General features: G+C 40.2%; 1 protein-coding gene across 1 annotated transcript in view; it reads right to left on the reverse strand.

Annotated features, from left to right (window-relative positions):
* The window catches only part of LOC127186970 (uncharacterized), a gene marked incomplete at its 5' end in the record, with an annotated part of 268435 nt that overhangs the window by 165654 nt on the left and 85480 nt on the right, over nucleotides 1-17301 (reverse strand). The window contains one exon of the mRNA XM_051143234.1: nucleotides 2823-3086. Within this exon, the coding sequence (XP_050999191.1) occupies nucleotides 2823-3086 (264 nt within the window). The remainder of the gene's footprint in view (nucleotides 1-2822; nucleotides 3087-17301) is intronic.

The following is a 17301-nucleotide window of genomic DNA, read 5'->3' on the forward strand; positions in this document are numbered from 1 at the left end:
CCAATTACTTTTTTCTCTCAATCAGTACCTTGTGCTGTATTACCGCTCTTCTCAGTAAAGTGGGCTTACTGCCCAGACAGCTGCAGAGGGCAACAATTCATATTATTTAATAAATAATAGAATTGGTGATTAATATATTTGTATGTGCTACATAGTGGGCAGGCATGCTCTATGGGCATTACTTTTTCCTCACTATGTTTTCATTAAATAAAAAGGAGAAATGGTTGGTTTTCAAGTCCGCGTAGATTGTGATCCAGCCAAATAATTTTAATACTGTTTAATAACCAACTTTTTTATCTTGTCGATTTTAAGTCTTGACTTAATCTCAACATCAATAATCTTCATGATCAATACCAGTACTATTTCAGTTGTCTTTTATGAATTTAGTGCCGACCTTCCAAGCCATGATTCACAGAACAGTCAATGTGAACAGGAAAGGTCGGGGATACAGCTCAGTAGCAGAGCAGCTGCCGAGGATATGTGAGGTCTTGAGTTCCACCTGAAGCACGAACAGTGAGATACAACAGAAAAAAAAGAATAAAGAAAAGCAGTTACAAGTCACAGGTGCCACGGGTGAGGAGATGGCTCAGCGAGTGAAGGGCTTACTGTGCATGCATGCAGACCTAGGTTAAGATCTGCAGTTTGCACATAAAAAACCAAGCAGAGCAGCCCATGTCTGCAGTCCCAGCAATTGGTGGCATAGAGTATGAAGCAGAAACAGGTGGGTCCTAGGGCCTTACTGACCAGCCAGCCTAGCGAAAATAGCAAGCTCTGCATTTTATTGAGACACATGTCAAATAAGACAGTACTATAGGAAATACCCTATCTCAAGTGTGCACACATGTGCATGAGCGCATACACACATAGACACACACACATGCACAGACACAAATGTACACAGACACACTCACAGAGATGGCTTTTGTATTAACTATAATAAAATTTACTTCTTTTATGACTGTATTTTAATATTCAGTTTATTTTGACTCAGGGTATAATGTTTACTACAATTTTAAAGCATTTTGTTATGGAGTTTTTATAGTTATCTACATCCCTATATCATTCTTCCATCTCAAAACTTGCTTATATCAACATTTCTGATTCTTTTTTTTTTTTTTTTTAAGATTTATTTTATTATTGTGTATACAGTGTTGTCTCCTTGTTTACCTGCAGGCCAGAAGAGGGCACCAGGTTACATTATAGATGATGTGACCCACCATGTGGTTGCTGGGAATTGAACTCAGGACCTTTGGAAGAGCAGGTGGTGCTCTTAACCACTGAGCCATCTCTCCAGCCCCAATGTCTCTGATTCTTAAGAGCTGTGAGTGTGCTCTGATATGTGAAGCACCATCACAAAACAACCGGTACAAAGTTTCAGAGCATAAGGAGCATAAGCAGCAAGTGTGAGGATTTTTTTCTTAGTGAGTCTAAGGGACAGTCATATTGATCTCAGGGTAGCAGTGTTTTCACAATGACTACGAAGGCGCGTATTCAGGTAAGAACTACTTGCTAATAGCTCTCTAGACAACCCCAACATGATATTTCAGCATAACACAATAATGGGATTCACTAAAAAGAAAATATTAGATAACTTTACCTTATAGAAAAAGATAACAGAAAAACAATACTACAAGATAGATTAAAAAACAACAACAACTCTAAAACTTAACACCAAAATGCACATTTCCAGGAAATAGCCTATTGGCTCCACCAATTAGGTAGATAGGTAGGCAAATAGATGATAGATAGATAGATAGATAGATAGATAGATAGATAGATAGACAGACAGATGATAGATAATAAATATCTAAATGAGGAGAGAAAGAGCGAGAGAGAAGAGACAGACAGACAGACAGAGATGCCAGATAATGAGATGTGTACTTTATGAGATAGTCAACCTATGAAACTACTATAACTAAGAATAACAAGTTTGGACACAGAGAACAAAATAAACTGACTAGAAACCGGTAGGACACTCTACTCTTAACATATGCCTCCAGTTCCTTCTCTGGGTAATGATGTCTCCCTACCGCAAATTTTATGTACTGTCATGTCTGTTAAAAGACTGGGTTCAGTAGTATACAGAAAGATAAACATATACAAATATGTACGTCAAAGTATATTTGCCTTTGACAAAAATAAAAAATAAAATAAAATACATGCTTGGAAGTGGAGTGGCTAAGGGAGACAGCTCTGGAGTGCCCACTCTTCCTCTGTGAAATTGCCCTCTCATGGGCATTTGTCCCATCAGAGAGGCATTCAGAAGGTAGAAGTCACACCTCACTTCTTCTGTATCTGTATCCCGTCAATGGCAACTCCCAACACACAAGGGAATCTTAGTCAGTGCTTTTGGTAAGGAAATAAATCATCCATTCTTGGGATGATGTCAGGGAGCACTTACAATTGCTAACTACAGAGAACCAGGGACTTTGAGTGGCAGTTCTGATTTATTCAGTATACAAGACTGCATTTAATTCACTTTCACTTTCCCCATAAACTCACACTATAATTACCAATTTCTAAATGCTAAACAATATGCATTTTCAGAAATTAGTTATCTGACATAGGTTACTTTTACTTTTTAAAAGAAACTTTAGTAAAATTTGCAATTTCAAGAAAGAAAGTTAAGGGCTAGAAAAAAGTGGCTTTGGGAAATAACTGAAGTCATTTTCCAGTTACAAACTCACATTTCATACAGGTAACTCTAGCTAGGTAGCACCCAAAAGGTTGAGATGTGAGGATCAAGAGTTTAAGGACAGCCTAGGCTACAGCGCCAAATGCAGCCTTAAAAAATTAATAAACAAAACCATGATATTACAAACCTTAAAATATAGATTGCACAGCCACTTGTCCAAGTCTTGGCAAACCAAATTTTCTATTTTTCTGAAGCTGTCCAGTTTCTGGTCATAAGGTCCTCGGAGAAGGGGACACTTGAATTTTCCCTCCACTGTAAAGAAGTTGTTATCACACACAGGAAAGACTGCCCAGCCCATGATCAGGTCATTATGAACGTGTGTTTCATGGAGAAAGACGAGCTCAAACAAGAAAGACCAGCCAGGTTTCACAGTGTTCCTCTGAGGCAGTACCTAGCAAAAATAGCAAGACAGGAGAACTCCATGAGGCTGCTATTTGTTACCCAGAGAAACCCACAGACCCTTCAAAATTAAGTACCAACATGTTCTATATTCGTCCTGTTGCCTTCGGATACTTACTCTTGGGTGAATTTACAAATAAGCCTTCTAGCTTCAGGTAATTTAGCAGCCACACAACCATGAAAATGTGGCTCTGCCAGAGACTCCATACTTTATAAGCTTCGGGAATCAAGCTCATAGCATCGCAATTAACACACTACTCTGTATTTTCATGCCTATTGGCTTGAGCTGGTACGTCTGCTGTTGCTCAAGTTTGAATGTGTCCATTAAGGTTCCTGTGCTTTAAACCTCATCCATTAATTCAAATGTTAATGATGTATGGAGACAGCATTTTCGAGGAGATGGGATTAGATGAGGCCATGAGAGTGGAGCCTTCAGAATGGCACCAGTGGCTTTGTGAGACAGGAATAACGGGTCTCAGACTTCAAACTAGTTGCTTGCCCTTTTTCTACCATTATGTGGTACAGGAAGAAGGCTCTCAGCAGATGTCACGACACTCTTGAATTTCCTGGCCTGCAGAACCATGACTCCACTAAACTCTCCTTTCTAAAGTACGATGCCTGCAAGTATTCTGTTCGTAGCCCAGAAGCTGACTAAGCACATGACTCTTTCTGTGCCCCACCACAATCATGATGTCACGTGCCTGTTTTCTATCTTCTGGATTATTCAAGTACCTGGCTCAAGTGCTTTACACAGAGCAAATCCCATCTATAAAAAGTAGTTGAACAAATTGCCATACTCCAGAAAAACGAGCCCTATTCATGATGACAATTAGAATTACTATTTTATGGCTGCTGTTTGTCTGAAGTGACACTACAATGCACATCACTATAAGAGCCAAACAAATGGCAGTAGGCAATGACAGATCAATGATCACATTGGCCAAGTCATGTTCTTAAGTATAGAGACAAAGCCCATCTCTCAGCTTCAAAAAAATTATAAACGTGAAGACACAAATAATTTTTTACTTGAAGAATATTATATCTAATTTTCTTTACAAAATGTTAGGTGAATTGATTTAAGTGGACAAAAAAATTTCTTGTCATAGGCTATTTTGCAAAACATTTATCCGAACGTGCAGTTATGTTTATATGATTTATATGAATAACTGAAGATTTAAGTTTGGGAATAAAATGTAACAGAGACATCTGTTGAAAACACCATAACCCTGTGGCAGCTGCTATTAAGCCATTAACGGTATCAGGTTTCATTTAAACCAGATTTAGCATTCTCTACAACAGCCCATGGGAAAGCTAGAGACATTAGGCACAAATTACTGACACAAGAGATCCTTAATCAAGTTGTACTTTTCATTTGGCTAGCTGGCCACGAGTAACATTTCTAACACAAGAACAAGAGCTAAGCGGAGGAGGGGAAATGGAGTCAGAACCCTGGCTAGAGCCATGACTTCAGAATACAGCGGGGCATGCTGTCAACAGTGCTTCAGCTTTACCATTGGATTTAGCAGTGAAAAATTGGACCCTCCTTGTACTAAACCAGTGTGATTCTGCAATGCATTTGAGGCAGCTGGACTAAGGATATGCCGAGCAGTGACAGTTCCTGATGGCTTCCGTGGTGTGTCTATGTAAGTTACTTCTCTTCTCTTACTTACATTTTCATGAACTTGACTTTTCTGGAAAACCACAGAAAGGACTATACATGTGGTTAAGTGAACAAGTACTTACCCACTGTGTATAAGGCCCTGGGTCCAACCCCCAAGGCCACCAATCAAAATTCTAAAATTACAATAAAACCCCAAGCCACAGTGATAGAAGTATGTTCTTCATAGTGATGGCACATTTATACCAAGTTAACGATGCTCAGGAAAATACGAGGTATGCATTAGTCTTACATGTATATTTGTGACTTTTCCCAACCACTTCTGAGAGGACGTGTAACAAGAAGGAGATATTTGATGTTGGGATGCATCAGTAACGATGCAACACTCGCATTCTTTCATTGCATGGCATATCTCTTGAAGTTATCCAGCAGGGCGTGGGCACACCACGCAGCACTGTGCCACCTACTGCAATATACGAAGGCACTTCATGTGAGTCTATTCTGTAAGAGTGGCCATATGCAGCTGCCCTGATAGCTCCCAAAATAAAGTAGAGGAGCAGGGTAAATCCTGTCCACTGATTCTGGGTAAAATTAATTAACTAATTAATTGATTATTTATCTTTTCTTTAATGCCTATGAGTGCTTTTGCTTGCATCCATGTGGTTCATATGCATGTCCATACCCAGATATCATATTCTCTGTAGCTGGAGTTACAGATGGTTGTGAGCCACTATATGGGTTCTGGGAATTGAACCCAGGTCCTCTGGAAGAGCAGCCGGTGCTCTTATCTGCTCAGCCATCTCTCCAGCCCCAAAGGTGTTATATGCTGCTAAAGAATGGAATCTATTCTCTCACACAACAGCTGTCCTTTCAGATCGCATGCTTTCGGTGCTTTTCCCTTTCTGCTTGTTGTACGAGGGAGCTTCCGCTCTGTAAAGTGTACCTTGGGCCTGGTTGCTTCTGCCACTTCACTAAGTTTTCTTGTTCCTATCTCACTAGGGGCCCTTCCCAGGAGTTTGACTACTTCTACAGCTAGCCTACAAAATGACACTTCCCTGAGCATCTTTCATTAGCTTGGTATTTTAAAATTCTACACAAAAATAAATAGGTGCTCAATTTTTTTTTTTTTTCGGATGTCAATGCCATATCATCATTAGAGTGCTGGTAGTTGAAGGTCATAAAGTCCTGGGAGGAACTTTATTTTCTGACCACCATGAAAAATTCTATGGAAGAAAGAGATTTTGCAGAGACAAATGTCACTGCATATTGCAGTTGTGATGTCCCTGATCTTCCCCATGAAGGGAGATACACGTGGAAGCGGAGTAAGGAAGTAGAACCTAAGAAGCAAATGACAGTTTGGGAACATTCAGCTGAGTAGAAGTGAGAAAAATTATGACCATTAAAACCCAGTTACATATAAATTATTAGCCTGGATGCTACAACATGCCTGCCTGCCATAATTAGCTTCACCTGTCAACTTGACACAAACCTAGAGAAGGCATTGCATCTGAAGAACGGCCCACAGGCTGGCCTGTGACCACATCTGTGGAGTGGTTCTTAATTGTTAATTTATGTAAGTGGGCCCAGTCCACTGAGGGTAGTGTCACCCCTAGGCAGTTTGGGCTACGTTCTCTAAGAAAAGTACCTGAGCAGTCACCGAAGTCAAGCCAGTAAGAGGCCCTGCCTCTGCTTCTGCTTGTGGACTTGTAACCTAAAAGAAATAAAACTTTTTTTTTCCTCCAGAATGCTTTTGACCATGGTTTTATCATAACAAACTAGAGCAGGGATGAAAAGCTATGCTCGCACTATGCTTCCTGTTTCTGTACTTTCCAAAGTATTTGTAGATGTAATAGTTCAGGTTACTTTTAATTTTTAGTAATAGTATTACTTTTTATGTATATGGGTGTTTTGTCTGCATCTATGTCTGTGCACTACGTGCATGACTGATGACACAAAAACAAGAAGAAAGTGCCCATGGAACTGGAGTTGCAAATGGTTGTGAGCCACCACGTGGGTGCCAGAAATAAAATGCAGGTCCCGTGGAAGGGTAGCCATCACTCTTGCCCACTGAGTCATCTCTACAGCACCATAGGATAGTTTTCACAGTCAGGCAAGTCCTGATATGACAGTTTTAAAAGTAGAGCGCCTTCAAGTCCTGTTTTTGAAAAAAAATAGGGATAGTTGCAAAGAGCCCACACACCCATCCCGGTGAGGAAAAGGGCTGAGGGTGTAGCTCAGTAGAACTCTGGCTTAGCATATTCCGTGGCTGATGTCATCACCAATACCAAAAAACGGGGAGGGGAGGAAACAGAGTTAAGAAAAAAATGTAAGTTATAAAATTATATGAATGCATAACTTTCTGGGAGCCGAAGAGACAAATCTAAAGTTAACTATACCCTGGGATCAGATGAAAGTGCAGACCAGGTGTTGGATGCCAGGCACTGCAGGAGAAAGAAGGAAGAAGTGACTGGACATAGGAACCCAGACATAGCCCAAGTCATTACTGAGGACAAACCTTAACCCTAGGATCTTACAAGTACTCAGTAGCATGGGGGCAATTTGGTCTAGGCATGAAGGCAGAGGTTCTCAGTGTCTGGAAATCCCATGGCACTCATGGAGAGCAGAACATAATAAAAAACTGAAATGGCACTTGGATCCCAAGCCCAAATAGAAGCAGGGGCCTTTTATAACTTAAATCTATGAAACTCAGTGGGGCGTTCAAACTAACTAAAGTTATAATTCAGCTCCAGTTCAGCTCAGTTCTCGATGTGAGCATAGGGGTCAGCCCTTGATGAGAGAGTCAATATTTTCTATTTCACTCTCTACAGTTTGTTTGCACACAGTGTCTACCATACGGCATGCAACTCCAAGATGCCCATAGCAGAAGAAGGTAAGAAGCACTGACGAATGAACTCAGATCCAAGCATCATCAGAGACTGGAAGTAACAAAGATTTTATATTATTAGCATCAAAATTAGAGGAAAGAATATAATATTTCAGGAAATAACTTAAAAGTGTGTTAGAGCAGAAACAAAATATTTGGCATGGCAAAAATCATGATGTGGGCTCAAGAGTAGAAACAGCCACAACAGAAAAGGCATCATGGATGTGGAAATCCAGCTGACAGTGAGCTTATCCTGACTAAAGCACAAAGGCAAAAAAGTGGGGGGGGCATGATAGCATGAAAAAAAAATCTATGGAACATTACACCACACATGAACCTGGAGTCCTTATATGACACAAAGAGACAATGGTGCTGAAAACAGTGGAAGAGATAAATTGATAAAATTGATGAAAGATCTCAGTCTTCGATAAGAAGTTCAGAAAATTCAACACAGAAAGCCTAGAAACAATACCTATGTGCCTCAAACTCAGCAATGAAAACCAAGAGACAGACAGAATCTCTAAAGTAAAGCATCATTGTGGTATCTAACTGAAAAGTCCATGTGGGGCAGCCCAAGGCTGTTCTCAGTTGCCCTTCTCTATTTCCTAATCCCAAAATCTTGAATTTAACATAAAATATTAGATATTACATGGAAACTTAAGTTATATTTCATTGCTTAGCTCCTTTGCTTTGTACTCTGATCATGTGACATAAGAAACACTACCTTATCCTAAATTCCGCCTTTAGTCTCTTCGTAGGCTATTTCTTGCCTAACTGAATTCATATCACAACCTATGTTTACTACAGATGTTGGAATGTCTTAGTACTGTGTTTAAGATCTAATATACACAATCTCAATTTTTAGCTGTATTTCCTATTAAATCAAATACATATTAATGGATATAATCCTGGTACAGTTTGCTTTTTCTCTGTTCCCATGAGATAGATTTATTTATTCTTATAGGTTATACTCCCCCACAAATGAAGCCAAGGCAAGAACTCAAAGGAACTTGAAGCAGAAGCAACGGAGAAATATTGCTAGTGCCTTGCCTCCCATAGGTGGCTCAGCTGCCTTTGGTATACAGTCCAGGCCCTTCTACCTGCAGGGGGAGCCACCCACAGTGGCCTGAGTCCTCCTGTATCAATTAGCAAGCAAGAAAATGTCTCACAGACATGCCCACAGGCCAAGCTGATGAACAACTTCTCAAGGCAACTCTTCCCATGTATGTCAAGTTTTGGAAATTAGCTACTACAGATACTAATGGTACATCTGATGCAAAATTTGAGAAACTGCTCTACTCACAGTCTCTGGCTCCATGGAAATTGTCCCGTGTTATACTAGTGCTGTCCATTTGCCACCTGTAACCTTACTAGAAGACTGGACAGTGCAGAGTGTAAACCCATCCACATAAGAACACTTGCAGATGTTGGGAAGTGATTCTTCCTGCTGGGTAACCACAATGCCATAAATTCTATTTATTCCTTTTTCTTCCAATCATGGGGTAGGATTGTTCCTCATCATCACTTTCTGCTTAGTTACAGACAAGGATCTGTGCATGAACCAAGCCCCATTCATCACTTTTAAGCAGAGAATGTATTACTGCCTCTAAATCCACCAGGCTTGTCTTTTCTTTTCCACCACCCTGGAAGATGAGGGGCATCCCAGAAGGCAGTTCTTCACGCTGTCTATGGCTTAGGATGAGAACAATGAGGGGAGACTACTTGTGTCCTGGGGTATACATGTGGCAGGAATGAAAAGTAGGTCCCTGCTGTGAGACACCATGAAATGCTGGCTCCTATGTAAACACAGGACAACATAGCTTGTGATGCCTGGTTTTCTTGTATTTGGCATTATACTATTGTGTCAAGATATAAGTAATAGTGATTCCCAAGTCACTGGGTATAGGCAACTAGTGGTTCTTGGTCAAGAAGGTAAAGTAGATGAGTGTGTAAATATTCACCTAGTCTGTCCTTCTGCTGATAAGCTAAACACTGGGAACATTATGGGTTGCTCATGGGACATCTCCCATGGCTGTGACTCTTCCAAATGCACTGTAAATGGTTCCACACACTTTATATACCCTCTATAGTACACTTGAATTCAAATTGTCCATCCTGCTTCCTGTAGTTATTGCTCTCATTTAAAGGAAGAACTGCATACCATAGGGGTCAAAAGCATGGGCTTTGACATCAGATAAACATGAGACCAAATTCCACCTTACCTGAGTAAAGAGCCCACCTGGTATTTTCAGATCGATCACTGTCTATAAAGAACTGGAGAGGCAATGGTGGCAGATAAACAGAACGGAAATAAACTAGCAAGTATGTTCCAGAGCTAATTCTGCTGAGAACACTACAGGGAGTCCATGAAGTAAATCAGTGCTTAATTTGCATTAGAGATAAGAAAATATTCCTCTGGAAGCCAACCGCTCAGAAAGGTGCTTGGGAATTGATAGGGAGCCCAGGGTCATCTCAATTATCAGACAGAGTTTTATAGCGCTATTTTTTCCCCTGTTTTCCCAGTCTTGAATTTAAAATATAGACGAATTAGCTCTAATCCCCTGCCTATCTACTATATGATTTAGGAAAGCAGTTGTTCTTGGAAATTTATTCTGACCTAGGTAAAAAGGACAGAGGGCCACAGCAATTACAACTACACAGCTCCTGATTAGAAAAGGGGAGTTGAATACAAGTGTACAAGGTCCGTGTTCTAGAATATTTATTTTCAAGTCTGTTAATCCTCAATGTTGTTATAACATCAACAGTTAACTCACTAAACTCAAGGCATTTTTTTTTTCCAAAACCACTTTACCGTCATTAGCTTAATCACCACAATAATCCAACGAAGTATGTTCTATTATGGACCCAATTTTACAAGCTCGTGGACTGAGGTGCAGAGAAGCTGGGTCCACGGACATCCAAACAGGTGTGAGGTACAGCTGGGATCTGAGCTTTGGCCTCAGAGAGCTGTGCAAGCTATATGACCTACTTACAGGAGGAAACAATGCAAGCAAACAAACACACACACAAACAAAAACAAAAACCAACCAACCAACCAAAACAACAACAAAACAAACCAGCCTGGGGTCCATGCCCAGACTCCTCACGGTCATTCCGCTCTATTCCACTAGCTGCTCTTCATCACTTCCACAAGGTAAGAATCGTTTCCTCTCCTTCCATGGGCCTGTCTTAAAGTCACTCACCATGGCTTCAGGTATCCACAACATATCTAGAACATATGGAGTAAAAACAACTTTCTTCCAATAAAACCCGGGACCCTTTAAGAAAAAATTTTTCAGGAAGCTGAGCTTTACCTTTTACTTTATAAGTTCCTAATTTTGAATTTAAAAAAAAATCTTCCCCAAATAAAGGGCACAGTCTTATGGTCTCACACCTAAAGGCCCTACACCTAAGTGTGCAATTTCTCCACAACTAATTTAAACCATTCAGAAGTCACTAACAATCTAAAGTCTGAAGGCTTCAGAGAACAGTTCCTGACTCATATACCTACTTGTTTTGCCTAAGAATTACTCACGGGTGCTTATTTCAAATGCTGGTTACTATTGGATTTATTGTTGCGTTTTAACCAGCTTGATGGGTAGGAGTGAATCAGGTGACCACACTTTGAACAATGAATCCTCCCCTGGTCCTTTGGTCCTTCAGCGGACACTGAGGCTCTCTACCTCAGGCAGATACAATGCACATCATGTACCTTTGATGAAGTCTCATTGATGGCCCCTGATTAAAGCAACGCCATTTCCATTTAATCAGACTGAGTCCTATCTGAATAATTACGGGCATCACCATACGACCTTCCTCCCATTCTCCATGAAACATGGCAGAGATAAGGGAATTCACAGAATATCTTCTCATTATGCTGCAATGCCATCACCCGACAACCTGAGCCTGTTGTAGCTCATCTCCTTGCATTGCTACTCCAATGTGAGACTAAGAAAATTTCATTCTAGTGAGATGGAAGAATTTTTTTTTACAAAATAATATATATTTTTATTTTGTTATTTTTCCTTTCTTTTTTATTAATTTATTCATGTTACCTATAGATTGTTAGCCCTTCCCTTGTTTCCTCCTATTCCTCCCTCCCTCCCACTTCCCCCTTCTCCCTTCCCCTTTGTCTGTGATTGAGGGAGACCTCCTCCCCCTATATATGCTCTTAGAGTATCGAGCCTCTTCTTGGTAACTTGCTATCCTTCCTCTGAGTGCTGCCAGGCCGCCCCATCCAGGGGACATGGTCAGAAAAGGGGCACCAGAGTTCATGTGAGAGTCAGATCTCACTCTCCACTCACCGGTGGAGATGGAAGAATTTTAATTGAATATTTCAATTTGGAAAATTCGGTTCTGGGATTGACAGTCCTTCCACTGTTTCTTTTTCCTTTTCCTTTCTTATTCTTTTTTTTTTTTTTTTCAATTAGGAACTAAAAAGTTGTCTTTTCTTTTCATTTTTCTCCTTGTTAGGCAAAAGACAGATCTTTCCCTTCATTGTCCCTGAGAGTTGAACACATTGGGGGGAAATTGGGCACAGCCCATTACTTTCACAAACCCCAGTGAGTGAGCCTCAATGCACAAAAAGATGGCGTTTCTGAACATCTGCAGTCTGATTAGATCGAAGACCAACAAATTAGCCGCAAATGGCTTTACAAGGAGCACACAAATACATCATTTGGAAAGGAGAAAACTTTGGGCAATAATTGCTAATCAACATTTTCCCTTTGGGCAGCCCACATCATGATAAAGACTGTCAGTGTGGCCCTTGCATTTTACAAAACTCCTACACACACACTGTGGTGCTTGGTGTGTACATCAGACCTCCCATGTGCTTGACAACAGCCCATTTCACAGGTCAGTTAAAAAATATTTGAAGAAAATTTTACTTGTTTCCTCAGCTACTAAATTATTGATTTAACTCCTATCAACAATCGCATCTAATGTTTTTGTGTCTTTTGGATAATTTATTCACCCATACACATTAAGTGTCAAATACTGTAATTGAAGCACAAATTTGGCTCTTGTATAACAAACTTTCAATTCAATTAGCTATAAACTGATGGAAAGGTAATAGACAATCAACTAGTTTGACTTTGTCAATAGTAATAAATGCTTGGCCTACCTCAATTGATACTGAAATCATAAATCATAATGTGCTAAAACATGGCAGGTGTGTGCTCTGGTCAGAAACTTTTACTTAAGGCAGAAACACTTAGCACTGAGACCCTCTGCTATGTCAGGAAGGAGCCTGGACTTCAGTGGCCTTGTGGGATACATGAGTTTGATATACTCAGAAAAGAAAAAAACATGGAGACTGGAATAAATACATAAGCAGGAAACTAACATGGGATAAAAAAATCAGAAAATGGAATAGAAGACAGAACAAGTTCTGAAGGGCCACGTAAGCAATCTGGATTTTCTTCTAAGTGTAATGAAAGTGCTAAAGTGGGGATGCTGTCTTAGTTAGGACTGCCATTGCTGTGATGAACTGCCATGACCAAAGAAACTTGGGGAAGAAATGGTTTAATGGCTTACACTTCCAGATCGTTGTTCATCATCAAAGAAAGTCAGGACAGGAACTGATGCAGAAATTGATGCAGAGGTCATGGAGTGTGCTGATGAGTGCCTTGCTACCCTTGGCTTGCTCAGCCTGCTTTCCCACAGAACCCAGGATCACCAGCCCAGAGATGATATCACCCACAATGGGCTGGGCCCTCCTCCATCAATCACTAAGTAAGAAAATGCCTTACAGCTTGTCTACAACCCGACCTTATGGAGGCATTTTCTTAATTTCGGTTTCCTCCTGTCAGAAGACTTTAGCTTGTGTCATGTTGAGATAAAATATCCAGCAAAGATGTGACATGATTTGATTTGCTTTATTCACGCATCATTATTAGTCCTTGAGTTTAGTAATGTTTGGGGGGGGACACTGAATATGAATCCTATTCCTGCCCCATCCCAAGTTTCATCAGTTCAAACTCATTCCCTGCTGGTTAGTATACATGTGTGAGTCAGATGGATGGGGAGAGATAGCCAAGCATGTCCTTTGCAATTAACAGGCTGTGTGACCTTGGAGAAATTCTTTGCCCTACTCAGTCCTTTGTGGCTTCAGATGGTGTTCATATGAAAATTAATACCGTAAAAGGAATTGTAAAGCATTTTGTATAGATGTTGAAATATTAAAACATATTCCCTATGAATGTGAGTGAGTTCAAATATAGAAGCAAGTTCCTCCTCTTTAGAGAATTCAAAAATGATTTGATTGTTGAATTGCACGAGAAGTGAACAAGGGCTCCTACTTTGTAAGTAGGGCGTTCTGAAATCTGAGTACGGCACACAAAGGACAGGCACAAAGGACAAAGATAAAAATGCAGCATTTCCAGTAAAATAAAATGTGTAAACCTACATTTAAAAATCATTTTTTAAAAGAGATAATTCAAGTAATCCTGAAAATGTAGCCTACAGGTGCTTAGCTGTTTCAAGCCCTTGGGTTCAACTCTTAGAATTAAAAATAAAATAAAATAATAAAAAAAGATCCCACCAGTCTGAGACCTCAAATCTGTTGGGTAATTTTGGAAATCCACGCTGTGATGGCTGCATTTGTAGGTGTCAACAATACCTGAAGGAACAAGAAAGCAATATGAGGAAAATTTTTGCTTGTGAACTGGACACATTTTTGAGTGTATCTGTGAGGGTGTTTCTGGAGACAACTGGCGTGTAGGTCTGTAAGAAGCAGAGGAAACCGTGTGTGAATATGGGGGTGCATATGACCATTATGAGACTGTCCTCTCTCTGGCCATCTGAACCAATCAAATAAATCCCCTCTTATACCTCCCTGCACGTTCTATTGGTTCTGTTCCTCTGGAGACTTTTCAAGGAAACGCAAAGTCTCTATCTTCAGGAAGCTTATGCTCAAAGCTTCCTGAAGTTAAGCGACTACCTTCTGGCACAGGGTAGCAGAGACTCCCTGTTTAAAGGGCAGCTTCACACATGATGCTGAGCTTGTCTCTTCAGAGATGGACAGGAGAAGGATAAAAAGAGAGAGAAATAGAATGTAGCCTGTGGGGGAAAAAAAATCAAAGAAAAATAATAGGAATAAGAGATCGATTCTCCATTATAGGGGAAAAAAAAATTGTACTTCAATTCTTGCTGCTTCTTTGTGAGTAGGCTGTGAGCCTGGTACTACAACTGTGGACCTATCCATACTAGTTTTGAAGCACATTTTAATCATCTGGGAAAGTCCTACCTCAGTGTATCTCACCTGTAAAATGGGCTCAACAAGGAATTAGGTTCTGTTGATAGCGTCTCTTAGGTGTATACTAATGTGACTGAAAAAGTATAGGTAATGAGGAATTGTTACTCTCCCATCATACCAGAGGAGTAATAATTCATACTGATCTGAAATGTCCCCCAAAGTCTCCCGTGTTAATGAAGTAGTCTCCAGTTTTCCTCTATTGGCTTCTTATGAAGAAGTACCTAAAGGGGGACTTTGGGTTGCTGAGAACATGTGCCTAAGTGACACTGTGGAACTACAGTCACCTCCTCTTTTTCCCTACTGTGAACAGAGAGGTTTAGCCCTAGCAGCGCTCCTGACATGTGTGCTGTCTCACCACTTGCCCTAAACAGCAAGGAATGAGAGATCATAACTGGGCGTGTCCTGACGTCTCTGAAACTGTGCTTCAAAACAAGCCTTTCCTGTTTATAAGCTAATAGTCTTAGGTATTAGTTAGAGTGATAGGAAAGGGTTAAGAACACTGCAGGTGCCACTGTATACCGGTAGACTCAATAGCTTTCATGTCATCTAGAAGCAGGAAATGGAGACGCAATAGCATCAGAAGATGGTGAGCAGAGTATTATTTTTATAGGCAGGAAAAGACTTACTAGGTTTCTTGAAGGAAATTTTTTCAAGAGACAAAAAAGTGTAAACCACAGAGAAGAGCCAGAGCCAGGAAAACTCCATAGAGAGGATAGGCAGGAAGTGATAAGAAACAAACAAACAAACAACAACAGAACCCTCACCGTTCCCTACTTGAAACCATGGTAAGCTGTTCGCACAAAACATTTAAGGATTATGATATTGCTTTGAATTATATGATGTTCAATTCCCATTTTCCAGAAGAAATGGCTGGGCCCAAGGAGTTTAAATATTTGTCATGACAGTGAATGCGAGCAAAAGCAAACCTCTATTAAGTCTCACCCGGAAGACACACTTGTGACAAGCATCCTTTGCACCTAAGGTCTATTTGGGTAGGAGCCAGGGGTACTGGACTGGGTCTCCCTTCCACTAATTGGAGAGAACTCTGTGTGGTCTCCCTAGGGTGTCAGGTAGGAAGCAAGTCGAGAAGAGTCACTGATGGCAGCGAACTCCAAGGGCTCAGTGGTGGGGCCACCAAAGTTTCCACAAGCTCTGGGTTCCCTTGGCCAGCAAATGGTCCTTTTCCGAACTGAGAAAAGGCCCCCTCACCAACAGACACAAGGGTAAAGTTTCTAAAGTTGCAAAATATAATGCATGCCAGGGCCCTGGACTGTTAATGATAATAAGTAATAGTCAAGAAAAGCAACCAGGGCCTGAGTTCCCTAGGACCGCTCCTTCCTGTGAGTTACGAAAATCACTTCAACTCTTACATATTAAATGTCACAAGGAAAATAATAACCTCTTGCAAAGTGTTGGGTTCATCATATTTTACAAATTAATACTTGAGGTCATTTTAATCAGTTTCTGATATATATATATATATATATATATATATATATATATATATATATATATATATATATATATATATATATATGCCATTTTCAGGGATCACTTGAGGGAAGAACACTGTGGCCATGGCGAATAATGACAAGAAAATGAGATATGCTCTTTATATACATACTGGAATTTGGGCACTGTTGGGGGGGCGGTTCTTTCCCATCTTAAGTATTTAGGAAGCTTTAAATAAAAAAATAAGTTCACCCATTTCACTAAAATTGAGCATCCCTTTTTTTCCCAGGCATAAAGCTTCAAACTTATTAATTTTGTGACTATATTTTACAAGCGAGGGCAGGAACCAGCTAGGCGACGACATGATAAGTGTCTTAAAATTTCCAGAAAGGGCACTAAATTTTTCACAGTATTTGTGTTTCATTCCCAATGTAATAAAAATACGCCACTCTTTTAATAATGAATAATAGATTCTCAGTTTGATTTACATGCATGGATTAGATGTCATGTGTGAAAAGTTACTGTTTTATTCAGATTGGATTTCCCTCCAGTGGAACAAAAATGGTACCTATCTACCACTATAAAAATGATACCTTGTCACATTGATAAATAAATACTAACTGGCTGGCACAGTTTTAAAAAGTCTATACATCCCCATAAGAGTCTGCTTGCCCAAGTGAGTTCAAGGCAAGTTTTCTGTATAGCATCAAAAGTGCCTCTGTGCATCCTACCATAGGGCAAAGCCTCCTGCCAAAATCATGGTCACCCACAAAATACACTTATTTTAATAATGAAAGATTCACATGGCAATTGTAATAATCTTTTCTTGCTCTTTTTTTTCCCTCCAGGGGAAAAAAAAAAAACAATTTATTGTGTCTAGTTTTCTGTCTTGTTTTGTTAGAAGGAAATGTTTGTTCTGTCCATTTCTGTGGGTCCTGAATCCAGGTGTGGCTGGACATTCCTGACTCCAGGCCCTTTGTAGGTCTGCTGTCAAA

This window comes from Acomys russatus, chromosome 3 (assembly GCF_903995435.1).
Source record: "Acomys russatus chromosome 3, mAcoRus1.1, whole genome shotgun sequence".
NCBI lineage: Eukaryota > Metazoa > Chordata > Mammalia > Rodentia > Muridae > Acomys > Acomys russatus.